This window comes from Brachyistius frenatus, unplaced genomic scaffold (genome assembly GCF_029030835.1).
Source record: "Brachyistius frenatus isolate BFR_SWC_R1_liver_20210118 unplaced genomic scaffold, ASM2903083v1 Contig_20, whole genome shotgun sequence".
NCBI classification, from domain to species: Eukaryota; Metazoa; Chordata; class Actinopteri; family Embiotocidae; genus Brachyistius; species Brachyistius frenatus.
This window is the reverse complement of record NW_027210619.1, coordinates 4,587,958-4,608,727: the sequence shown is the minus strand read 5'-3', so window position 1 is coordinate 4,608,727 and position 20,770 is coordinate 4,587,958. Positions and strand designations below refer to the sequence as shown.

Here is a 20,770-nt window from a genome sequence, read left to right as displayed (position 1 = left end):
ACTAGGTGGCAACAAATAAATCTGAATGGTGCACAGTACATAGAACAGCGGGAAAGAAAAAAGGGGTCACCAGTGTGGTTAATTACAAGACACTCAATAACTGTTTTCACTTAAGCAAAAGTACAGAACAATTTCTAAACGTATTTACGTGTCAGCTTGTCTTAAGGAATTAAAGACATTAAATACATGTATGATAGTTTTGTAAAATCAAAATCTGCAAAACGCGTCTTATTTCTATTTTTTTAGCCCTACAAATATTTTTGAATAATTTTAATAATAATAATAATAATAATAATGTATTTTGATCTATTATTTTGACTCTTCAGAAGTCTTCAGAGGCTTACACTTCCTGGGAGGAGGGCGGCGCTTCTGCGGGTCTTTTGTCCAAAACACAGGAAACCACCACTGGAGAACCAAAGTCTGCTGTGGAGGAAACGTGTAGTCCTCCGAAAGTCTGAGACACAAACAGTTCGTTTCTTGTCCGGTTCATCACTAAAGAAAGGACTTCAGTAAAGCGGCGACAACACATGTAGCATTTGCATTTGTTTCTCTTAACGCTGCTATTCGTGCAAGCAGCTGACCGTCCAATTTCGATCACAACAAGGGTGAGTTTGTGGGTGCAAGTAACATAAAGCTGTTTTTTTTGTTGTTGTTTGTTTTATGACGTGGTTAAAGGAATACGAGGTGGGTTTTTTTTGTCTAATTAAAGTTCCGTGTATAGAAAGGAGGGAGCCAGCTATTTGTGCTGCAATAGTTTGTAGTCGCTTTCCAGCCTGGGGAGGAGCCCACACGCTCCTGTCTTCTCTTGTCTGATTATTACTAAACAACTCCCCATCTTTGTCTTCTGCAAACCTGACTCCATTGTCAGCCTCACAGGTTTTCTCCAGCTGAGGGATGTTTGCCGTAGCCACCAGAAACTTTGTAGAGGAGGTGGATCATGGAGGTTTACTGATCCCGGTGTCCAGTCTGAACGACGCTATTGCTCCTCTTACAGTGGTGTTGAAGCGCAAGCGGTTCTGGTTCTGGCAGAAACCCAAGTATCTTCCCACAGATTTTAATCTCAATGATATACTAACAGGAGACACGCCTATAAAGCCAGGTACACCTGTAACCTATCTATACTAGTAAATATGTCTGCTTTAATATCAGTTGTTCTATAACGTCACGGAAAGCTGACGTTTTTAATCGTTCACAGTCGTGGCAGAGACAGACTTCATCAAATACAGCGGGACATTTGGTGACAACATTCAGGGAGGCGTGGATGCAAATTTTGTCAACTCCAGCATCAGCCTGCAGGGTAAAGACTCCTCCAAACTCCAATCTTCTTTTGGCAGTTTAAAGAAAGAGGAGGTGGACCTACAGAGCCTGCTGCGAGACTCCAAAGACAGGTCAGTCTCCTCCACCTGTGTCCACAGCTCCAAAAATACAGAGGACAAACAACTGTAAACATAATCTGACATACATGCTGTTAAAGGTTTTGTGATGAGCAAAGGTGATCTCTGTCCAACCATAAAGTTTCACTCAGAACAGGAGGCCATGTCAAATATTAACCCTCGTGAAAAAATTAAGAGTTTTACAGGATTTGAGTGGTTTAGTTATATTTTTACATAATCTAAAATCTGTTCAAAACACATTACTTCCCAGTCTGCGTTAATTCTGTATTTACGATGTGTTTTTTTTATTCAGGGATTTGAATCAAACTTTCTAAGAATATTCACTGTGAAACGCAGCACTGATGTTCTGTAACATTTATTGTGTCAGGGTCCTGGACATGTCCCACTGTCTTATCCAGCAGACGAAGGAGAAGCACAGACGGATACTCGGGATTGTGAAGGAGCGTATCTTCACTGCTCAGCCCTGTTCAGTGATAGAGGACGTGCAGAAGGGAGGCGGGTGTGGAGGGATTCTGAACCCCTGCGGCCCCAGGGCCCTGAAGGTACAGTAACCCCATTGAAACGCTCATTCTTATGATTCTTATCATGTTTGTTTATGTTTCAGAGAGAAATTTGTCTTTTAGAAATGTCTGTCTGAGAATTCAGCCTCTCACTGTTATTCCAGGATTTTTTTTTGTGTGTGAAATAATTTCCCTTTTGTTAAGCTTACCTTGCAGCAAATAGACTTTGGCATTTCCCCTCCAGTCACTGGTATCCTACTGCCACCTAGAATGAGTTTCAGTTCTGCATGTGAAGAAAGTAGAACATCCTTTCAGGTTTAGAGGAAGTGGAATTTGTCCTCATTGTACGATAAAATCGTGCCCACTGTCAGTAGGGAAATTGTACTTCCTCTTGAATCATTTTGATCCTCTTTGTGTTACAGTCAATTTCTGTTGTGAACTGCTCATTCTGAAGAGAAATATTTGCTCTCTTCAAGACTGAAATCAAAACTGGGAATTCTTTGTTTATGTTCGAGATAGATATATGTAAAGGTTTTGTAGATTAAATTCCATCGTAGCCAGACAGGGAGACTCGATTTCACATCCTAAGGAATGAGACAGGTCCACAAATGATTTATTATCTTTGCCACACGCAGTATTAAATTGAGTGTCCTATTCCTTCAAAACAAGCTTACATTTGTGACCCAAGCTATTTTGTTGGAGTTTGTATTTTTCTTCTCACATGCAAACATTGTTGTTTCTTCAGCTTTCACTGAAGGAGAATGGGAGCTTAAGTAAGGACAGTAACATTACCATGGAGATTCCTGTCCATACCACCATTGCCTTTGGCGTTATAGAGCTGGAGATCAAACACAACGGGCACTATGGTGAGAAATCATTTCACAAGAACAGATGATTCAAGTGATTTCATTTAAAATATGGGTGTTAAACATGTATTTTACACAGAGCTGTGTGTGATATCGGACACCAACGGAGGTTTTGAAGTAGACGGCCCGAAGACAGGACTGTTGGGTGTCTCGGGAGCTCCTGTGCACTCTTCTGAAAATAGCCACCTTCGACAGGGTAAATTACGGTTTTCTCTTCTGGTTCTGTGTCTATGCAGGGAAAACAGAACTGAAGATGACGTGTTCAGAAATATATGTCAAGTCACAAAGGGCCTCCAGAGGTGGGAGGCCCTGCTCTGTCTTATCAGAAAGATGTGACTGTAAACATGTGCTTTTACCTGTCTCTTTAGGTCTCTTCAAACAAAAACAAAAAATGTATGCGAGCAGTTCATACAGTGCAGTTTACCGTTTAGTTTTCTATGCAAGTCATATACTGCAGAGAATGCACTATTGAATTTTTCATCAGGATTTAGCCTGTGGTAACTGTTTCGTATCGACACTGATAGTAAATAGCTGGTCACTGCAGGCATCCGTGTATTGATAAGGTGTTGAAGCAATATTAATAAATAATTCAGGCTGCAATCATGTATTTGTGAGGACACTGCTTTACGTTTGTTTATAGAGTCTATACATACACTCTTTTATTTGTTTTTTACTATTCGGTTAGTCAAGTTTAATTTTTTTATGGAGCACATTTATACACAGTAAAAGTTGTTCATAGGGCTTCAATTAAAACGGATCAAAAGGACCTGAAAACTATTGATAATTTTCTGTAATTTATAAATTAAAGATACATGTATATGCTCTACCTAGAGTATGATCGCCTGTTTTTTATGCCTTTTTTATTTGATATTTATTTATTTATTTTTTTCTAATTGTTAATTATCAAGTTGTGATATTTGTTTCCTTTTGTTAAATGTTTTGACTTAGGTTTTGCCTGTATTGTTGTTGAGGACCCCCTTGAAAACGAGATGGTACATCTCAAAGGGTTATTCTTAATAAAGAATTCCCATAAGTGATGAAAAGCAAATTGAGCAACAAAAAAAAAGCAATTGAACATTTTACAAAATTTTGAATAATATTAAGCCAAACAACATACGAGGATATCCATGAGAGGTAATCATTACTGAAATTAATTAATACTAAAAATGGAAATTAAAATCGGGCGTAATCTAGAAATGCCAGTGAGGTTAAATATGTAATTGTTAAAATGGTTTACTCCAGCATGTTTTATGCCCGGTGCCTGTTTTTGTTGTAGTTTCAGTTACTTCTTGAACTTGCTGCACGAGCATGTTTTGTCTTTAGAATTAAAATGTCTGCATTTTGTGTTTTTATTTTTCCATCTGCAGAACTGGAGCGACTGAGTGATCATTTCCAGGCACTCTCAGCTCTCTCTGCATCCACCAGATCCTCTCTGCTGCAGCACATCACTAAACTTATGCAGGACCCAGCAGCATTCAATGCGCTCCAGAATGTGGTGAGTGGGACAGCGAGGTCTGGGCCGTGCAGATGCACCAAGAAATGTGGAGTTAGCGTTAATGAATTTGAGTTTCCCTGTCTCAGCTGGAGCAGAAGAGGCTGGGTAAGACACCTGACGGAGGCGATGTTACAACAACCGCGCCTCAACAAAAGAACATCCGAGCAATTGTAGACCTTTTGGAGCTGTCGGGTCAAGCGGGTTCAACTCGGCAAGGCCAGTCCACATCTGTCCTCACAGCCCTCCACCTCATGACCAGCGCCCTGGATGGTGAGAAAAGTTTTACTCTGTGCAGCCTCTACTACTCAATGTCCTCCATCCGTTAAAAACTAAAAATCCGCCAAAAAGTTTTTTGTTTTTTTTCTTCATACTGTGTCTGGGCCTCTGTCTTTCAGAGATGACAAATGATTGTCTACCTGTCTTGGGAATGTCCTGCATCCCCACAGTGTTACAAACCCTGGAGCTACTGGTTAGTAAAGTCTGTCGTTACCTAATAAATACCACACAACACCACATGTCGTGTGGATATATTTCAAATGACATATTACACATTGATTAAGCTTCTTCCTGTTTCTCTCACCCGTTTCCAGGTGCAGTCTGTATTAGAAAATGGAGAATTGACTCTGAGCGGCGCAGCGCTGACAGACGACATGTATGAAAAGGCCGAACATCTGTTTGCCTCCTCCAAAGTGTCCCTGAAGAGAGACGAGGACGTGGTGAAGACAGAAATAAACCATCAGGCAGGAAATCTTCCTCTGGTCCTGTGCATCGCTGTCACAAGTCTGGCCTCATTGGTCCACGATGTTTGAACTGAAGACGCCTTTACATTCACCAGTACCACAGAGGAAAGACGTAAATGGTTCATCCTGATCAAATATTATTTATCTGTTGTTGTTGTTGTTGTTTTTTTTACTGTTTTTGGAAATGCTAGATCTTGTGTGTATTTTTGGTACAGGCATTTTCCACACAACTACTGGTGCTGCAAGACCAATAGGAAAGTCTAAAAATTGCTTGAACTGGAATCAAATTTATCATGACAACTAAAGCTTTAAAAAAAAATGTGACAATCCACATTTATTGTTAAGTGATTGTATAAATGTACAAACTTTAAAAAGCACAATATTTAACAGATCTTGGATTTTTGGGCTGTTCGCATTATATTTTGAACAAATTTTACCTCAAACAATCAGTAGCCATGTTGAAATGAAAAATAAGTATTCCCTGCACTTTGAAATGTACCATTATATGATCACGACTTAATTCAGATTCATGTGCAGTCCTCAAGGTAGGACATTGAGTCAAATTTTTTTTTTTTTTGACCTGACACCACTTTTCTTTGAACTTGAATTGCTTAATTCAAATAATTGCTTTAAAAATTGTATTTGAATTTGTTATATTTTAGTTGAATAATTGCTTTTAAAAACTGAATCTGAAGAACATAATCTGAAATTGAATTTCAAGAGCTGAATCTGAATTGTGTCAACTAAATGTGAGAGTCTACAGAGAGGTGAAGTTTCTGTGAGGTTCAAATACTCTTTTAGGGCAAATACAATTTTATAATATTAAATTCAATTTTCAGTTGATTAATATTCAGTTTTAAAATATTATATTTAATTTGCAATTATGCTAGATTCAAATTCAGTTCGTAGTGAGATATTTCTGCCCATAAACCTGCTTGTTCTCTGACAGAAGAATCTTGTTTTTAATGTTATAAAATAATAACTGACAACACCTCTTAAACTGAATATGTTCAATTCCATTCTTTGTGGCTTCAGATTGGTTAATATTTCTTTATCTTATATCCTCTTTAAAATGGTAAAATATTGTTTGTAAATTGTATGAATACCTCTTCACAACCACAACGTATTTCCTCCAAGTGGATTAATCTTTGAAACGTTTAAAAGCTGTTAAAAATCTGAAAACCTCATTCAGAACCACTTAAAGTGATTTCTGAGTATTTTAACTTTTCGTGGCGTTTCAGTGGGAAATTGTGTCAACTTGGTTTGTAACTATCATTTTTGTATGTTTATTACTGTGGTAGAAAAAAAAAAAACTGATCACCTCAGATTATTGTAATTGTTTGTGTTTGCTACCAGCTTTTAAACACGTTTGTACTGAAAGAACAAAGCCAAACTAAAGCGGATCATTAGAAAACACCAGTTATTTATTTGACACTTGAAAATACATCTTATCTGAAATCTTGTAAAATATACCTTTTCTAAGTAAATATGAACTTTCTTTAAAACGGTTAAGTTTTAGTAATATCACATCAAAAGGGATGGTTCACTGAGTTGCAGTACCCTGTTTAAGAGTCCTGTGGAAAGTTTTTCAGTCTTTCAAGCACAAACACAGCACCAAATCGACAGGTTGAACAGTCAGAAACACTTCCATGATCCAAATGTCTGACAAACAATCAACATAATTAATGTCACGTCTTTTGTGCGTGAGTGAGAGAAATAATGGATCATCCATCCATCCATCCATTCATTCATCCATCCATCCATCCATTCATTCATCCATCCATTCATTCTCTTCCGCTTATCCGGGGTCGGGTCGCGGTGGCAGCAGGCCAAGCAAGCCGGCCCAAACTTTCCTCTCCCCCGCAACATCTTCCAGCTCATCTTGGGGGATCCCGAGGCGTTCCCAGGCCAGATGGGAGATATAATCCCTCCAGCGTGTCCTGGGTCTTCCCCGGGGTCTCAAGCCAGTTGGGCGTGCCCGGAAAACCTCCAGAGGGAGGCGCCCAGGAGGCATCCTGATCAGATGACTGAACCACCTCGGCTGACTCCTTTCGACGCGAAGGAGTAGCGGTTCTACTCCGAGTTCCCTCCTGACGTCCGAGCTCCTTACCCTCTCTACCACCTCCAAGGCTGAGCCCGGCCACCCTACAGGGGAAACTCATTTCAGCCGATTGTAGCCGCGACCTCGTTCTTTCGGTCACGACCCAGAGCTCGTGACCATCGGTGAGGGTCGGAACGTGGGTCGACCGGTAAACTTTAAACCCTCTTCACCATCACGGTCCGGCGCAGCGCCCGTTGCGCTGCTGCAGCCGCACCGATCCGGCGGTCGATCTCCCGCTCCGTCCTCCCCTCACTGTGAACAAGACCCCGAGATACTTAAACCTCCTTCGCTTGGGGCGGGCACTCTGTCCCCACCTGGAGGGAGCAATCCACCGGTTTCAGGTTTGGAGGTGCCAACCCTCGTCCCCGCCGCTTCACACTCGGCTGCAAACCGCCCCGGTGAATGCCAGAGGTCGTGGAAGAGGCCAACAGGACCACATCATCTGCAAACAGCAGAGAGGCGATCCCAATGCTCCCTAAACCTGACATCCTCCTCCCCCCCCCGGCTGCGCCTAGATATCCTGTCCATGAAGGTCCCAAACAGGATCAGTGACAAAGGAGGCCAACACCCACCAGAAACGTGCCTGATACGAACACAGCTCCGTGCAGTTGTACAGATACCAGATGGCCCGGGTCAGATATACAGTAGTCTTCCTGTACAACATCATACAGTACATGCAGAACATTTTCCTTTCATGAGGTTCAACTGGAAAGACGTCGGGGCATAAAACGTTGTCTTCTACACCTTTTTCGGTCTCAAGAATATGACACTGCAACAAGTTTGTAGTGACAAAATGAGATGAAGTACTGGACACGTATTCACTGTAAACCTTGACTCTGAGGTATCGTCCTTTTCAATAAGCAAGCCCTCATTTTTGCAGAATAAATACACTTTCCCTATCTTACATACAGGTGTAAAATTGCAAGAGGACATGGCAAAAACCGCGTTTGCCTTCTAAAACAATCTGAAACAAGGTGGCAGTATTTTCTTCCAATCCATTTGAATACAAAATATTCTTTAAAAAAAAAAAGATTTGCCAATAAATAAGTACACTTCCTGTGTTGTGAGTTGCATAGTGTGCTAGAAAGGAATCTGGCAATTCAGATCGAGGGTACTCTGATGCAGGTTTGTGCGAGATCCAAATTCACACAGGGTTGATTTCCAACACTGTGCGTGTGCGTGTGTGTGTGTGTGTGTGTGTGTGTGTGTGTGTGTGTGTGTGTGTGTGTGTGTGTGTGTGTGTGTGTGTGTGTGTGTGTGTGTGTGTGTGCGTGTGTGTGTGTGCGTGTGTGTGTGTAGCACAGTGTTGAATACCCTTTCATCCCAGGCCTGGCTGCTCTCACGGCGGCGTCCGTGCGGCAGGGGGTAAAACATCAGTAGACCCAGCTGACTGGAACCCACTGTGGCTCTATGAATAATCGCTCGACCACCTCCTGCAGCGTGTCAAAGGCCTTGTCCAGATTGTCGTTGACAATTGTCAGGTCAAAGTAGTGGCTGTATGCCCGGCGGATCCTGGCACTCTCATCCACAGTTTTTTTTAAATCATTCTCCTGTTACAGAAAAAGGGCCCATTAGTATGACGGAAGCAGCAACCATTCATGAGAAAAGACCACTGAAACTCCCATCATCATTCATTAGTATTTAGGACACAAACCGTGAGTAGTTTGGTGGTAAGTCCAGCATCTACCACAGCTTTGTGCATAGCTCTGAGTGTGTCCAGTTCAGGAGCAGCAATGAACACCACAAACGGCATGAACTCAGCAGTCTTCAACACTTTTAGGGCCTGGAGAATAAAATGTAATGTCACAACCCAGGCTTTAAGAGAGACAGACCAAAATAATGAGCGTGTGTGCCTGTCAGTGACCTGAGGGTTGACGTCTAGGATGCAGGTACGACCAGCATTGACCACTTCGTGGATAGAGTCGATCTTGGTGCCGTAAAGGTTGCCATCATACTCGCCGTTCTCCAGGTACCGACTCTCCTTGATGTCCTTCTCCATCGCTTCCCGTGTCACGAAACAGTAATTATGTCCATCTTTCTCCTCCTCTCTGGGACGGCGGGACGTAACTGAAGGGAAAAGGTAAGAAATAAAGTGTTACGTCTACCGTGGCAAGTACAGATACCTGAATTGCCTCAAGGGACTGTCTCACACACTCACAGGGGACAGTGGTTCCATATCTCAAAGGATTCATGACAATAAGTCTGTTCTTCAGGCTCCGCCTCCCGACTCCTTGGGCTCCAATCAGAACCAGCGTTTTCCTCTGAAACGGGGGCATCCTGGCTACCTCTTCGTAGATCTGCAGCTCATACCGGTCAAACTCTGTTCAAGGTAGCAAACAGGCTGAATGAGCAGTTCAAATATAACCGGGACAAATGTGGACAAAATCTCAAGTGGGCAAATTAGAACCGCTGGTGACACACACCTGCATTCTTGGCAGTGAGGTACATCATTTTCTTCTTCTTCTTCTTGGTAGTTTGAGTTCCGCAGAGCATCCCTGAGCCCACATACACAAAATGTCAGGATACCACATGGTGGTGCTGAAGGCCAGAGATCTCTGCCTGTCAAGAAGACTGAACAAGAGTAGCTGGTGTGAAAGGGAGACCGTGATTTGTACCGACCTGTACCAGAAGTGTCCCAGTCTCTTCTCACAAAAGCTTTCCTCTTCTCCTCCAAGAACTGACTCGGAATGAGACCAGTGGCTCCACCAACAACTTTGCATGCCTGTATGGAAATCATAGTAGTTGTGGTTTAAATAATCCACAAGAAAAAGAATATGTTCTTCTGTCAGAAGCCTTTTCAAGCTCAACTTTAGCAAACCTTTGAAGCCTTTAAATAGCCGATATTTTAAGCCCACACTTAACTGGCTATACAATTTGCTGAGCAATATGTGCTTTCTCACCTGCCACCAGTTGGGGTCCTCCTTGTTGACGACATGAAGCACGTCTTCTTTGGAGAAGGCCAGACCTGCCTCTTTGCAGGGGATCAAGTTGTCTGTGGCCGGGTTATAGTTGAAGTGTGGCTTAAGATAAACCTGCAATTTCACACAATTAAATTATAGATAGGATTGAGCAAAAGCTTAAATCCCTGTACATAAATACAGGATGCTATTGAACAAATTTGAGTTTTTTTAACACGAGGCTGAACGAACTAATGTTTCTGATGAGTCATAAAAATTCTCAGCAAATATCGAACTTTTATGAGTGAATGTGAATTCCCTTTTTTATATATATATATATAAACCTCTTCTATTAACTTCTGTCCACTTTTATTTAGTGCTGCAATCTTCTGCTTTTTTTTTTTCATTGCACCACGGGATGATTCTTAAACGGCTCTTTCAGGACAAGGTTTTTATTTTCAGTTGATTTCATTCTCTGTAATTTGTAGCTCTTGCTGTGAATGTTTAAAGACAGAAGGCTGAACAAAGTGGACCATTCAAGTCAAGGGATCAGTGAGCAGTGAGGAAAACCCTTTACCATAACTGAGATACTAACGTCGCAAAACAGAAGAATGAGATCACCCCAGTACAAAAGGTCAGAGTATGACATAAGCTTACATACAGCTCCTCAGTGTCAGCTGAGTGTGCTGCGTGTGCCCGTTACAGTAAGGAGCAGAGGAGGTGCTCCTGTGAATGGAGCGCTGTATGTCCCAGTTAATGTGTGGAGTCTTATTAATAGATCCTCCGTGGGCTCCGTTTTCAAAAGCCTGGCATTCTGAGATCAGCCAGGTCAGGTAGCGCTCTCACCCAATCCCTGACAGGTACCCTACAAATACTCAACAGCCGCGATACACGGCCAAGCATCAATTAACCCCGTGAATAACAATCTTTGTGCGTCCACATCATACACAAATTGAAGCCACCCTTTTCCTTACCCGTGGTGGTGCCGGTGTGTCTCTGTAGCTCGGAAGGACCTTAAGCGTGACACTCCCGCTGCAGTCCCTCAGCAGCTCCTGGAGCTCGTGGGGGTTGCTGCCGACCTCGCGACCGTTCACCTCCTGGATTATGTCTCCGGTGTGCAGCATGCCCTGCCTGTCAATCGAGCTGCCGTGCAGGATCCGTGCGATCACCGTCTCTCCCTGCATCACACGGAACGTCACCCCCTGAAAAGAGAGTTGGAGTCATTAATATCCACACTTCATAAATGTCTATTTTATGAGTTGGTCTGTGTGGTGGCGGTAAAAGAACTCGTCTACGTAAGAATGAAAGAGGACATGTGTAAAGCACTTTACGGCCTGACAGGAGTGTCACACGTTCCCTCTGCAGACATGCACTGGATATAAATGCCTGGCTAACTTACCAGAGGTTCCCCGGCTTTCTTCTGGATACCAATCATCCTGACAGCGTCAGCTGGCATGAGTGAACTCGTCAAGAAGGAGTTGCTGTTAACTGCAGCATGGGGCGTTTCGTAGCACTTTGCCGCCACTTTGTCATGAGCCTCTATCAAAGACTAAAGAAAGAACAGGAGAGAAATACATTCAGAGAGATCTGGACCAGTCTGTGAAGTAAATTTCCAAGAATTTGTCTGATTCAGAGATGACACCGTGGTCCACGCAACACAATACTAAAACCAGTAACCAGCTCCCCAACATATGTTTTAAAAATGATTGTGACAGAGTGAATCCATAAATCACCTCGCTGTATACACGTTTCTTAAAAAAAGAAAAGAAAAAGACGCTTTCATGACTGCACTGACAAACAAATTGATAGAGACGATAAATCAATCTTGTTCTCACCCTTGCAGCCGCAACATAGTCAGCACTGGTTAGAGTCTACAAACTGCATCAGCAAATGTGAAGATTTAATGAAACAGTAGGTTACAGTCTTCTCCCCTGACTTCACCCACATAACTCAGCCCGCTATTGGCCCAAGGGAAGACACCCCCACTCTCGATGCTGCAGCACGCAAGTGGTTGAGAGTATAAAGGGTGTCAAGAGAGCAGAGCAACCACACGGGCACGCCAGTGAAACTTGGGCAATGGTTGGAGTCAAAAGCTCAGACACCCATTCCCACACGGGTAAAACACAAGCTTGACTATTTACTCCACAAATCTCTGGTCTAACTCCCCACTTCAGCCCCACTAAACCCAGTAACAATTGAGCGTGAGAGCAAGAAGACCTGAGATACCTTAAAGTGAGGCTCCTGAAGGATTCTGGTAAGCTCAGCTGTGGCAGCATCTTTGTCAGGCAGGTTGTTCAGGGAATCCAAGATTTCTGTGACCAACTGAACATTATCGTCTCGCACGGCTTGTAACTTAACTTCCTCAAGACGCTCATGGGCCTACACACACACACACACACACACACACACACACACACACACACACCAAAAAATTAGTGTCAGTGTGTAAACCTGTGCATTAAGGATGGGATGAATTAGGTTAGTTGCAAATCGTGATTTCATTGATGATTTTAGAAGTGCATTGGGGGAGCACAGAACAAGGCCAGGTATCCACTTTTCTTTGATACTGAAATTTGCAGTTTCAACTGCTATAGATGTCTGACTATTTGTATTTCCAAAACTATTAGAATGATTTCAAATCTCAGCTGTTTTTCCGCTTCCAGTTTTCCTCGATGAAATCACTGTCTCCAAGCGCTCCAATCCAGCTGCCCACTGTATTAAGTTTCAGCAAGTACATGTGCATCCCAAAAGATTACTGTTCCTGTGAATATGGATTATGATATTGAGTCATTGTTTTTCTAATCTTTTTTTTTTTTTTTTTTTACTTTTTAAAATCACTTGAATTGTATTGATATCTTTCCAAATCAAAATTTGATTTATATATTCATCACATCAAAACACAGGTAATCTCAGCACTTTACGGATCATACTTAAAAGAGAGAAACATAACACTTCAACCAAGTCCTCTTGAGCAGCATTTGGGGACAGTAAGGAGGAAAATCCTACTCCGGGCTCAGAGCTGTGCTTCCTTCCTACTGTCAGCCGTCTGACTGGCTTCCCGTCTGCACTGGACCTGCTGGAGGAGAGTTTTCAGGGGCAAAACCAGCACCGGGTGCTACTGGGGCCTGATTAACATCCTCAGCTAATGGGCTGTTTTCCATGTTGCAGAGCCACTGTTTCCAATTCAGTAATCCTCGCCTGCAATGGTGCAAAAACCCAACATTTATTACAGATATCCGTATCACTAAAGGAGGCTGAGGAAAAACTAAACATCTAACACACTGAGTGGGAGAAAGGAGAAGAAGCACGGGGGGGAGAAGTCATTACTAACTGCGAAGCTAGTTAACCTGAAAGAGGACGTAGAGTATAAATCGTGCAACAAATGTTGCAAGAGACTTTAGTGTTGGTGAGCTCAAATTTATGAGCAAAGATAAATCCATCAACGGCAGCACAACACAATGCGTTGGCAACAGCAGGTTAACAAAATACACTTACAGCGCTTAGTAGCCAAAATGTCCTTGTTCACAATGTTAATGGAGGTGAAAAATAAGTTGTGGATCCTCTCCGCGATTTGGATATACTCCAAAATCTAATGGTTTCCTCCTTGGCACATGCAACATCCTTCTACTAATTTTCATGAAAATCAAGCAGGTAGTTTTTCTAGTGTGGTTTTTCAAACCACAGCAAAAACATAAACTCTTTAGCAGGGGTAGTTCGCAAACAACACATTCAACTTTGTTGAGCGTGTGCCAAATCACAACCATGAATCTTTTCAACCGTGACTCTACAACCTACTTCATGACACAACGGTGGGTAATCAAATTAGACCCAACTTATTCTATTGCCTTTGTGGCTGGATTTTTTTTTTTTATTTTTACAATTTGGTGAATCATAAAATTATTTGCCAATTAACGATAATAAGAAAAACACTTCACGATTAATTATTTCACCAACTACAATGAGCACAAAGTGGTCTTTGGTGCCGTTTCAACAGACAAACAAGCAAGAGACAGAACCTGACAGGAAGGTGCAAAAAGTATTAAAAAAGGTTCTTCAATAGTAATTTGTGTATCTCAAAACAGAGTATATATAGTGTATAATACATTTCTGGAAACTCTTTTGTTGGTGGTACTTACTGAGAGGAATGCAGCTAGTTTAGTTTGATTACACTACATTTAGCTGACGCTTTTATCCAAAGCGACTTACAACATACCGATGGTACACCATCGGGAGCAATTTAGGGTTCAGTGTCTTGCTCAAGGACACTTAGGCATGTGGGCAGGAGGAGCTGGGGAGGTGCATGTTTTAGGATGTTGGGAGGAAGCTGGAGCACCCGGAGAACCCACGCAAGCACAGGGAGAACATGCAGACTCCGCACAGAAAGGCCCAGGACCGGATTTGAACCCGGAACCTTTTTGCTGTGAGGTGACAATGCTAACCACTGCGCCGCCTATGATCTATGATTAGATGGGGAAATTGACCATTCAATGAATCCTTAAATTATATAGCAAGTGTTGCTGTTATAACATTGTGTGTCACTGAAAGAAGTGAGACACCATTAAAATGTAACATCCTTGTTCATTTCATATGAAACATAAATGGCTTTTAAATTAATAGTTTTATATACAGTGTATTTATACACATTCAAGGCATTCTTTTAGAAATGACATACTTAGTATCTAGGTAAAACTGTAATCTGTTTGTTAGAAATGAGGACAAGAGCTTGTCTTTGTGGCTGGTTTTCTATTAAAAACCTTCTATTTATAGCTACACTAGTTGAACCTGATGACCTCAATCTGCACTGGAGATTTTTTTTTCCTGGATAATGTTATGTAAGCCATTTGCACGTCATGCTGTCAGCCTCTTTTAGTTGTGTGTAAAATTGATTTAACTGATGTTACCAGGTTTTCTGGCTACTTGAGCTTCTGAATAAACTTTGGGGGATGTTTTGTATTTTTTTTTTTTTTTTTTGCAACTATATGAAAATCACAAGAGTTGCGCTGTACAACCCTGCACAGAGTAAAACTCTACTTGTTTCACTCTGCTGATGACAGACAGTTATACCTCCCACTGGTATGGAGATCTCCTGTGCTTAAATAAAACCTCGATATTGGAAAAGTGGGCACCCAGCAAGAGGAGTTAGCGCAGTTTGTTTGTGTGTACACAAAGCATGTATTTCTGTTTTATTTTCTCTCTTCCTTTTTCTCGCCCAACTCAACACACAAATAAGCACTGGCTACTTGGTTGACATACAGAAGGTGGGTGTGCCCCCATTTTGTAGAAGAGTCAGGAAGAATTAAACATTTATAAAAAAATAAATTCTGGATCACACACACACACACACACACACACACACACACACACACACACACACACACACACACACACACACACACACACACACACACACACACACACACACACACACACACACACACACACACACACACACACACGAACATTTGCTACTCCTCTCAAGTGTAACTACACGACCAGCTAGTGAGATTATGATTAACAGCATGTGTGCATCACAAAAGAGTGCCCACTCATCAGTGAGTGTGCACATTACCTTGGCAAGGGAGCGGACAATGGGGCTCTCCATGATGCCTTTGAGGAAGATGAGGTCAATATCTTTAGCTCCTGTGCCTGATGGCAGGTCTTTCAGGTTGTCCAGTACCTGCTGCATTGCTGAAGAAGAAGAAGAAGAAGAAGAAGAAATACTACATCAAAGATTTGGCTCAAGGAATGCTCTTTACTCCTTTAGAGCCTGAAATTTACTGTTAAATCAAAGCAGGCAGACATGTTAGTGACAAACAAAGCTCATTACCAGCAGCGATGAATATAATTAATAAAGCAGGCAATAACAAACATTTCCCCATAACAAGAGTTTACAAGGCAAGAACAAGTGGACAGTGAATCAATGGGCCAATTCACAAAGTTCATTCCTCATGTCCATTGCAGCAGCAACAAGCATGCAGAGTCACAGAGGAGCTGTTCCACTAACAGATCTGTCTCACAGTGGCCAAAAGCACACGGCAAGAAAATGAGGCCAAATGAACCGTTTCTGGGGGGAAAAAAAAAAAAACTTAAAACATGCGGCTAGTAGTTAAGCTAGTAGTTAAATTAATGACCCAACATAACAAATTAAAAATAACATTATATCTTTCTGTGTTTCCCAGTAATTATCTTTCTATAAGGATAGACCTGTCATCCTTTCCCTTTTGTTATGAAGAGAATAAAGATTTGTGTTAGTTTGTTTGAAAATAGAAGTAAACACAAATTGAGGCCTGACAGGATCCAATCAGAGATAACATTAGCCACTATGAAAGAATGTAAAACATCTGGCTGTTTTACGAGTGTCTCATGCTTCAAAAAGTTTTTGTTTTTTTTCTCCTTTTGGCCACCTTCTCTACAAAGGCACAAAGGTAAATGTTCACAGAAAGCAACGGTCACACCCACATGACTGTCTCTGGGCCGTGAGCACACTGCCATTCAAATGGAAATTTATTTTGAAATTCGAAACACAACACTGCAACTGTGCAAAAGACGAGTTAAGACTTTGTTTTTGACGGCTTACCTGAGCCAGACTTTGCATTGGCCACAGTCATGGTTTTTTTTTATTCCTCAGCTCAGGACAGTGAAACTCTAAACACGGTCAAAAGCCACCAAACTGCCAGCTTACAGAAACCAGAGCAAATGGAGAGCTGGAGAATGTAGGAAACTCACGCAAGTCAGTACAGTGTACACTAAGATCACCTTAATGTACAAGCCATGCCATGACATGAATCAAGCTGACATTTATTGTACATGTGTTGCTGATGAAAACAAATGCAGCCACAGAAGGGAGACGCAAACTAGCAGAGAGAGAGACATTTGTTCATCTTGGTGTTTCATGCATATGTCAACACAAAGGCCACTTGAGGGAATGACAAAGAGGGCAATTGAATGACAAAGGATGAGTCTCTCATCCTTCTGGCTAAAGCTGTGCCAGCCACACACTGAGGCCCCTGGGGACTTTCTGTGCAAACATGCGCTCTAAACAGAGAGGTTAAAACAGATCTAGGGGGAAGAGGCAAAACACAACAGTAGGCTTTTTGAGCCCAGGCAGCTCTGTTTAACCATAATCTGTGAACTGTATAAATATCATGTGAAAATCTGTACACAAAATGTCAACAAAAACAACATGATGTTAGTCGTGCAAAGACAAAAGGAAACACTAAATGCAAGAACTTACCTACAAATTGTGCTCAATTCATCAGTGCAGCATTCCAACACGGAGCCCCATGTTTACTAAATAAACATCTCATCTGGAACCTCTGGATTAATAGAGACAATGTCAAATGTTAATATTTGTGTAAATTGTGCTAAGACACTCTAAAAATCCTTGTAGGTATTACAGAAATCAGACAATGCTGATAAACAAGCTACTCTCTACCTCAAGCATGCCTTCATTGTCCTGGCTTCCACTGCTCATTCAGTAGTATTGTAATGCAGCTGTTCTGATTGGCCAGGCCAAGTCACATGACCAGTGTCTATTTAAAAGACCAAAACTTTACATTTCTTAAAGCTCAGACAAAGTGAGACTGAGGTGATTGAATTCTGTATAATTAAAAGGAGGAAAAGTCAAACTTGTAACCAAAAGAAACTTTTCATTTGTGTAGAAAATTGTTTGTGGCATATTTCACTGAATTAACATTAAGATGCCCATCACTGCTAGGAATAGTACTAAAATTAATTAGTTAGAGTAAATAAAAAAAAAATTTAAAAACTGAGCAGTTTGAACAGATATTGGCCAGAGATCTTCAGGGCAGTTGTATTTGAATTTCACGTCACTTCTGCATATTGAGATACTGGATAGGAAACCTAACTGGAGGGCAGACATAATGTTACAAATGGGTCAAAGGAAAGGAAACTACAGTTTTAAGATATAAATAGGTGTACAAGGATGTTTGAGGACGGAGTGGTCCGACTTTTGAGAAAAGTATTCTGCTCGTTCGCCTCACAAAGCCTACTTGATCATTTAAAAGGCCAGCTGTGACACACACAAAACAACAACAACAACAACAGTTTCTTCAGTTTCCCCTGATAGTTACAGTGATAGTTTACAGTGATAGTTTACAGTGATAGTTGAAGTGATAGTTACAGTGATAGTTGCAGTGATAGTTGAAGTGATAGTTTACAGTGATAGTTGCAGTGATAGTTTGCAGTGATAGTTACAGTGATAGTTTACAGTGATAGTTAACAGTGATAGTTTACAGTGATAGTTGCAGTGATCGTTTACAGTGATAGTTGCAGTGATAGTTTAGTGATAGTTTACAGTGATAGTTACAGTGATAGTTACAGTGATAGTTGCAGTGACAGCTACAGTGATAGTTGAAGTGATAGTTGCAGTGATAGTTTAGTGATAGTTGAAGTGATAGTTGAAGTGATAGTTACAGTGATAGTTGCAGTGACAGCTACAGTGATAGTTGAAGTGATAGTTGCAGTGATAGTTGAAGTGATAGTTGAAGTGATAGTTGCAGTGATAGTTTACAGTGATAGTTACAGTGATCGTTGCAGTGACAGCTACAGTGATAGTTTACAATGATAGTTACAGTGATAGTTGCAGTGACAGCTACAGTGATAGTTTATAGTGATAGTTGACAGTGATAGTTTAGTGATAGTTTACAGTGATAGTTACAGTGATAGTTAGTGATAGTTGCAGTGATAGTTTACAGTGATAGTTAGTGATAGTTTAGTGATAGTTGAAGTGATAGTTGCAGTGACAGCTACAGTGATAGTTCACAGTGATAGTTGAAGTGATAGTTTACAGTGATAGTTGAAGTGATAGTTTACAGTGATAGTTACAGTGATAGTTTACAGTGATAGTTACAGTGTATGGCTGCACTGTTCATCATCTGCTGTCACGCTACACGCGCACTGGGCACGTGTAGCCACTTTCAACGTGAGCTAGCTTAGCTCGCAACGATAAAGTAGCACATTAGTAGCTCACGTTGACGTGAACGTACAACGACCAGATGTTATTTGAAACGGGTTAAAGTGAAACTACCCGTTGTCAGAGCCTGCTTAGGGGATTTGCTCCACCGGCGTCCGTGCCGTGTCCCCGGTCTCGTAGCTCATAATGCCAGCAAGTTAGCAGTGCTAATTGGTAGCAACGACTTGCGTGCACTGTTAAACTATCTTCCAGTTTGACCGATCACACCGTTATCACACACTAATGGACGACCGAGCAACATCAAACCAGACACCTTCATTTGTCAACGTTGTCTTAGCGGTAGCAGCAGCAGATAATGTTACAAGTCCCGCTACTACGCCAACTAGTTAGTCGCCGACGGTAATTTAAGCCTATCAGCTAAACATTAGCCGGCGGCACACTGAAACTACAGCGTCGTATCTGGTCTGAATGAATGAATGAATGAATGAATAAATGAATGAATGAATGATACTTCACCTCATTAAATCCGTATCCAGTCACGCTGTCATGGCCGCCTTCATGTCAGAGTTTCATAATTAGCCGATCACTTGAGCAATAGTGACTACTTAGTGCATTTCCAGTGTGCCGTCCTTCCTTCTCTCAGCTCTCCGTCCGCACGCACACACACACACACACACACACACACACACACACACACACACACACACACACACACACACACACACACACACACACACACACACGTTGAATGTCATTCAATGCCGTCCAAGTCAATTCTATCCCACTGGAATCCTGCACTGAACCCACTCATATCATTTATTGATCACTTTACTCTAAAATGAAAACAATATGCACTTGATGAAGTGCGCATGCGGGTAAACCGCCTCTATGGTTTCTTCAACTAGTTCCTCCGTCAAACGAATAATGGCTTTTGGTTGCCTTTGATTTTTAATTGTAAACGCACTGCTTCATTGTGAATATATGAAGTGAGTATATACGCAAATATACCATATCCCTTGGAATAGCTGTAGGGCTCAAAATCTGCGGTTCTGATGATGAAAATGTGCCAAAAATAGTTGGGGTGAAAAAAGACCCACTAAATATCTTTCCCCATTCATTGTTTATGACAGATTTATTTATCCTCTTACTCTGATATAAAAAAAATTAAAAAAAATTAAAAAAAAAACATGCACAATATCAGTAGATAATAATGTGTAGCAAACAACACATTTAAGAATTAAACTTTGAGGATACACTTACCCCAATAGGAACATACCGGGATACTGTCGATCTCGTTACCATTAATGGCTTCCGTAAAACTCTATCCCCACATCTGGCTGCAAATGATCTCATTTGTGCCAGCCATCAGCCGGGCAACATGAAGCACTAAACCAATATCCCATTCACCAAACCTTCAGAGAGATCCAGGTGTTAGCAATGCATATTTATATAGAGCCATAGGGTTACCTAATTTGCTTTTGATGTATTCAGGTCACTCGATAGGATTAAACTGTTAATCTGTTTTCTCTTAAAGTGCAAATACATCTCCGCAGGCTCGATATAACTGAAATAAGTTCAACACTGTGGTTTACTCAGTGCACCAAAAAAAAAAAAATTCTGTTTCTCCAAATAGGTCATTTGCAGCAGTATTGGTTTTAAGCTATTTGCCCCAGTTAAAAACATCTCAAGATGTTTAGATGGCACTTCACCAGAAGAGTGCACTGTTACTCCACTTGTGAATGAACATATCTGTACTGTAGGTAAGGACAGACAGATTACCACCTGCTGCTTGTCAACCCAAGTGATCCAAAGTGAGATAATAGCCGTGAGTGTCAAAAACAT

The 20,770-nt window shown here is 41.5% G+C and overlaps 2 protein-coding genes across 4 annotated transcripts; one reads left to right on the top strand and one right to left on the bottom strand.

The window, feature by feature from the left end:
- The first annotated feature begins 405 nt into the window (after positions 1–405).
- On the top strand, positions 406–6,411 carry gsdmeb (gasdermin Eb). Its single transcript, XM_069696145.1, has 10 exons — positions 406–605; positions 869–1,099; positions 1,196–1,388; positions 1,762–1,936; positions 2,640–2,760; positions 2,840–2,956; positions 4,128–4,255; positions 4,342–4,525; positions 4,651–4,724; positions 4,846–6,411. Exons 2-10 carry the CDS (start codon positions 895–897, stop codon positions 5,062–5,064), a joined length of 1,416 nt encoding a protein of 471 aa, XP_069552246.1. The 5' UTR covers positions 406–605; positions 869–894; the 3' UTR covers positions 5,065–6,411.
- Positions 6,399–19,577, bottom strand: pals2a (protein associated with LIN7 2, MAGUK p55 family member a). Of its 3 annotated transcripts, XM_069696142.1 has the most exons (14): positions 19,445–19,577; positions 17,228–17,309; positions 16,571–16,697; positions 15,563–15,681; positions 12,220–12,372; positions 11,393–11,542; positions 10,968–11,195; positions 9,997–10,128; positions 9,716–9,818; positions 9,520–9,591; positions 9,255–9,416; positions 8,961–9,163; positions 8,751–8,879; positions 6,399–8,646 (listed from the first exon to the last, which is right to left on the bottom strand). In XM_069696142.1, exons 3-14 carry the CDS (start codon positions 16,599–16,601, stop codon positions 8,470–8,472), a joined length of 1,659 nt encoding a protein of 552 aa, XP_069552243.1. In that variant the 5' UTR covers positions 16,602–16,697; positions 17,228–17,309; positions 19,445–19,577; the 3' UTR covers positions 6,399–8,469. The 3 variants fall into 3 exon arrangements, with proteins under 3 accessions (XP_069552243.1, XP_069552245.1, XP_069552244.1); XM_069696144.1 differs by lacking the exon at positions 16,571–16,697; XM_069696143.1 differs by lacking the exons at positions 17,228–17,309; positions 19,445–19,577 and having other exon boundaries at positions 16,571–17,210.
- Positions 19,578–20,770: the final 1,193 nt, after the last annotated feature.

What these genes read in the sequence shown, in the direction of transcription:
- gsdmeb (XM_069696145.1), top strand. Translation starts at nt 895, where the DNA reads ATGTTTGCCGTAGCCACCAGAAACTTTGTAGAGGAGGTGGATCATGGA. An exon ending in AGACACGCCTATAAAGCCAG is followed by an intron (nt 1,100 to 1,195) that starts GTACACCTGTAA and finishes AATCGTTCACAG; the next exon opens with TCGTGGCAGAGACAGACTTC. An exon ending in TACAAACCCTGGAGCTACTG is followed by an intron (nt 4,725 to 4,845) that starts GTTAGTAAAGTC and finishes ACCCGTTTCCAG; the next exon opens with GTGCAGTCTGTATTAGAAAA.
- pals2a (XM_069696142.1), bottom strand. Translation starts at nt 16,601, where the DNA reads ATGACTGTGGCCAATGCAAAGTCTGGCTCAG. An exon ending in AGAAAGCCGGGGAACCTCTG is followed by an intron (nt 11,196 to 11,392) that starts GTAAGTTAGCCA and finishes CTCTCTTTTCAG; the next exon opens with GGGGTGACGTTCCGTGTGAT. An exon ending in CCTCACTGCCAAGAATGCAG is followed by an intron (nt 9,417 to 9,519) that starts GTGTGTGTCACC and finishes TACCTTGAACAG; the next exon opens with AGTTTGACCGGTATGAGCTG.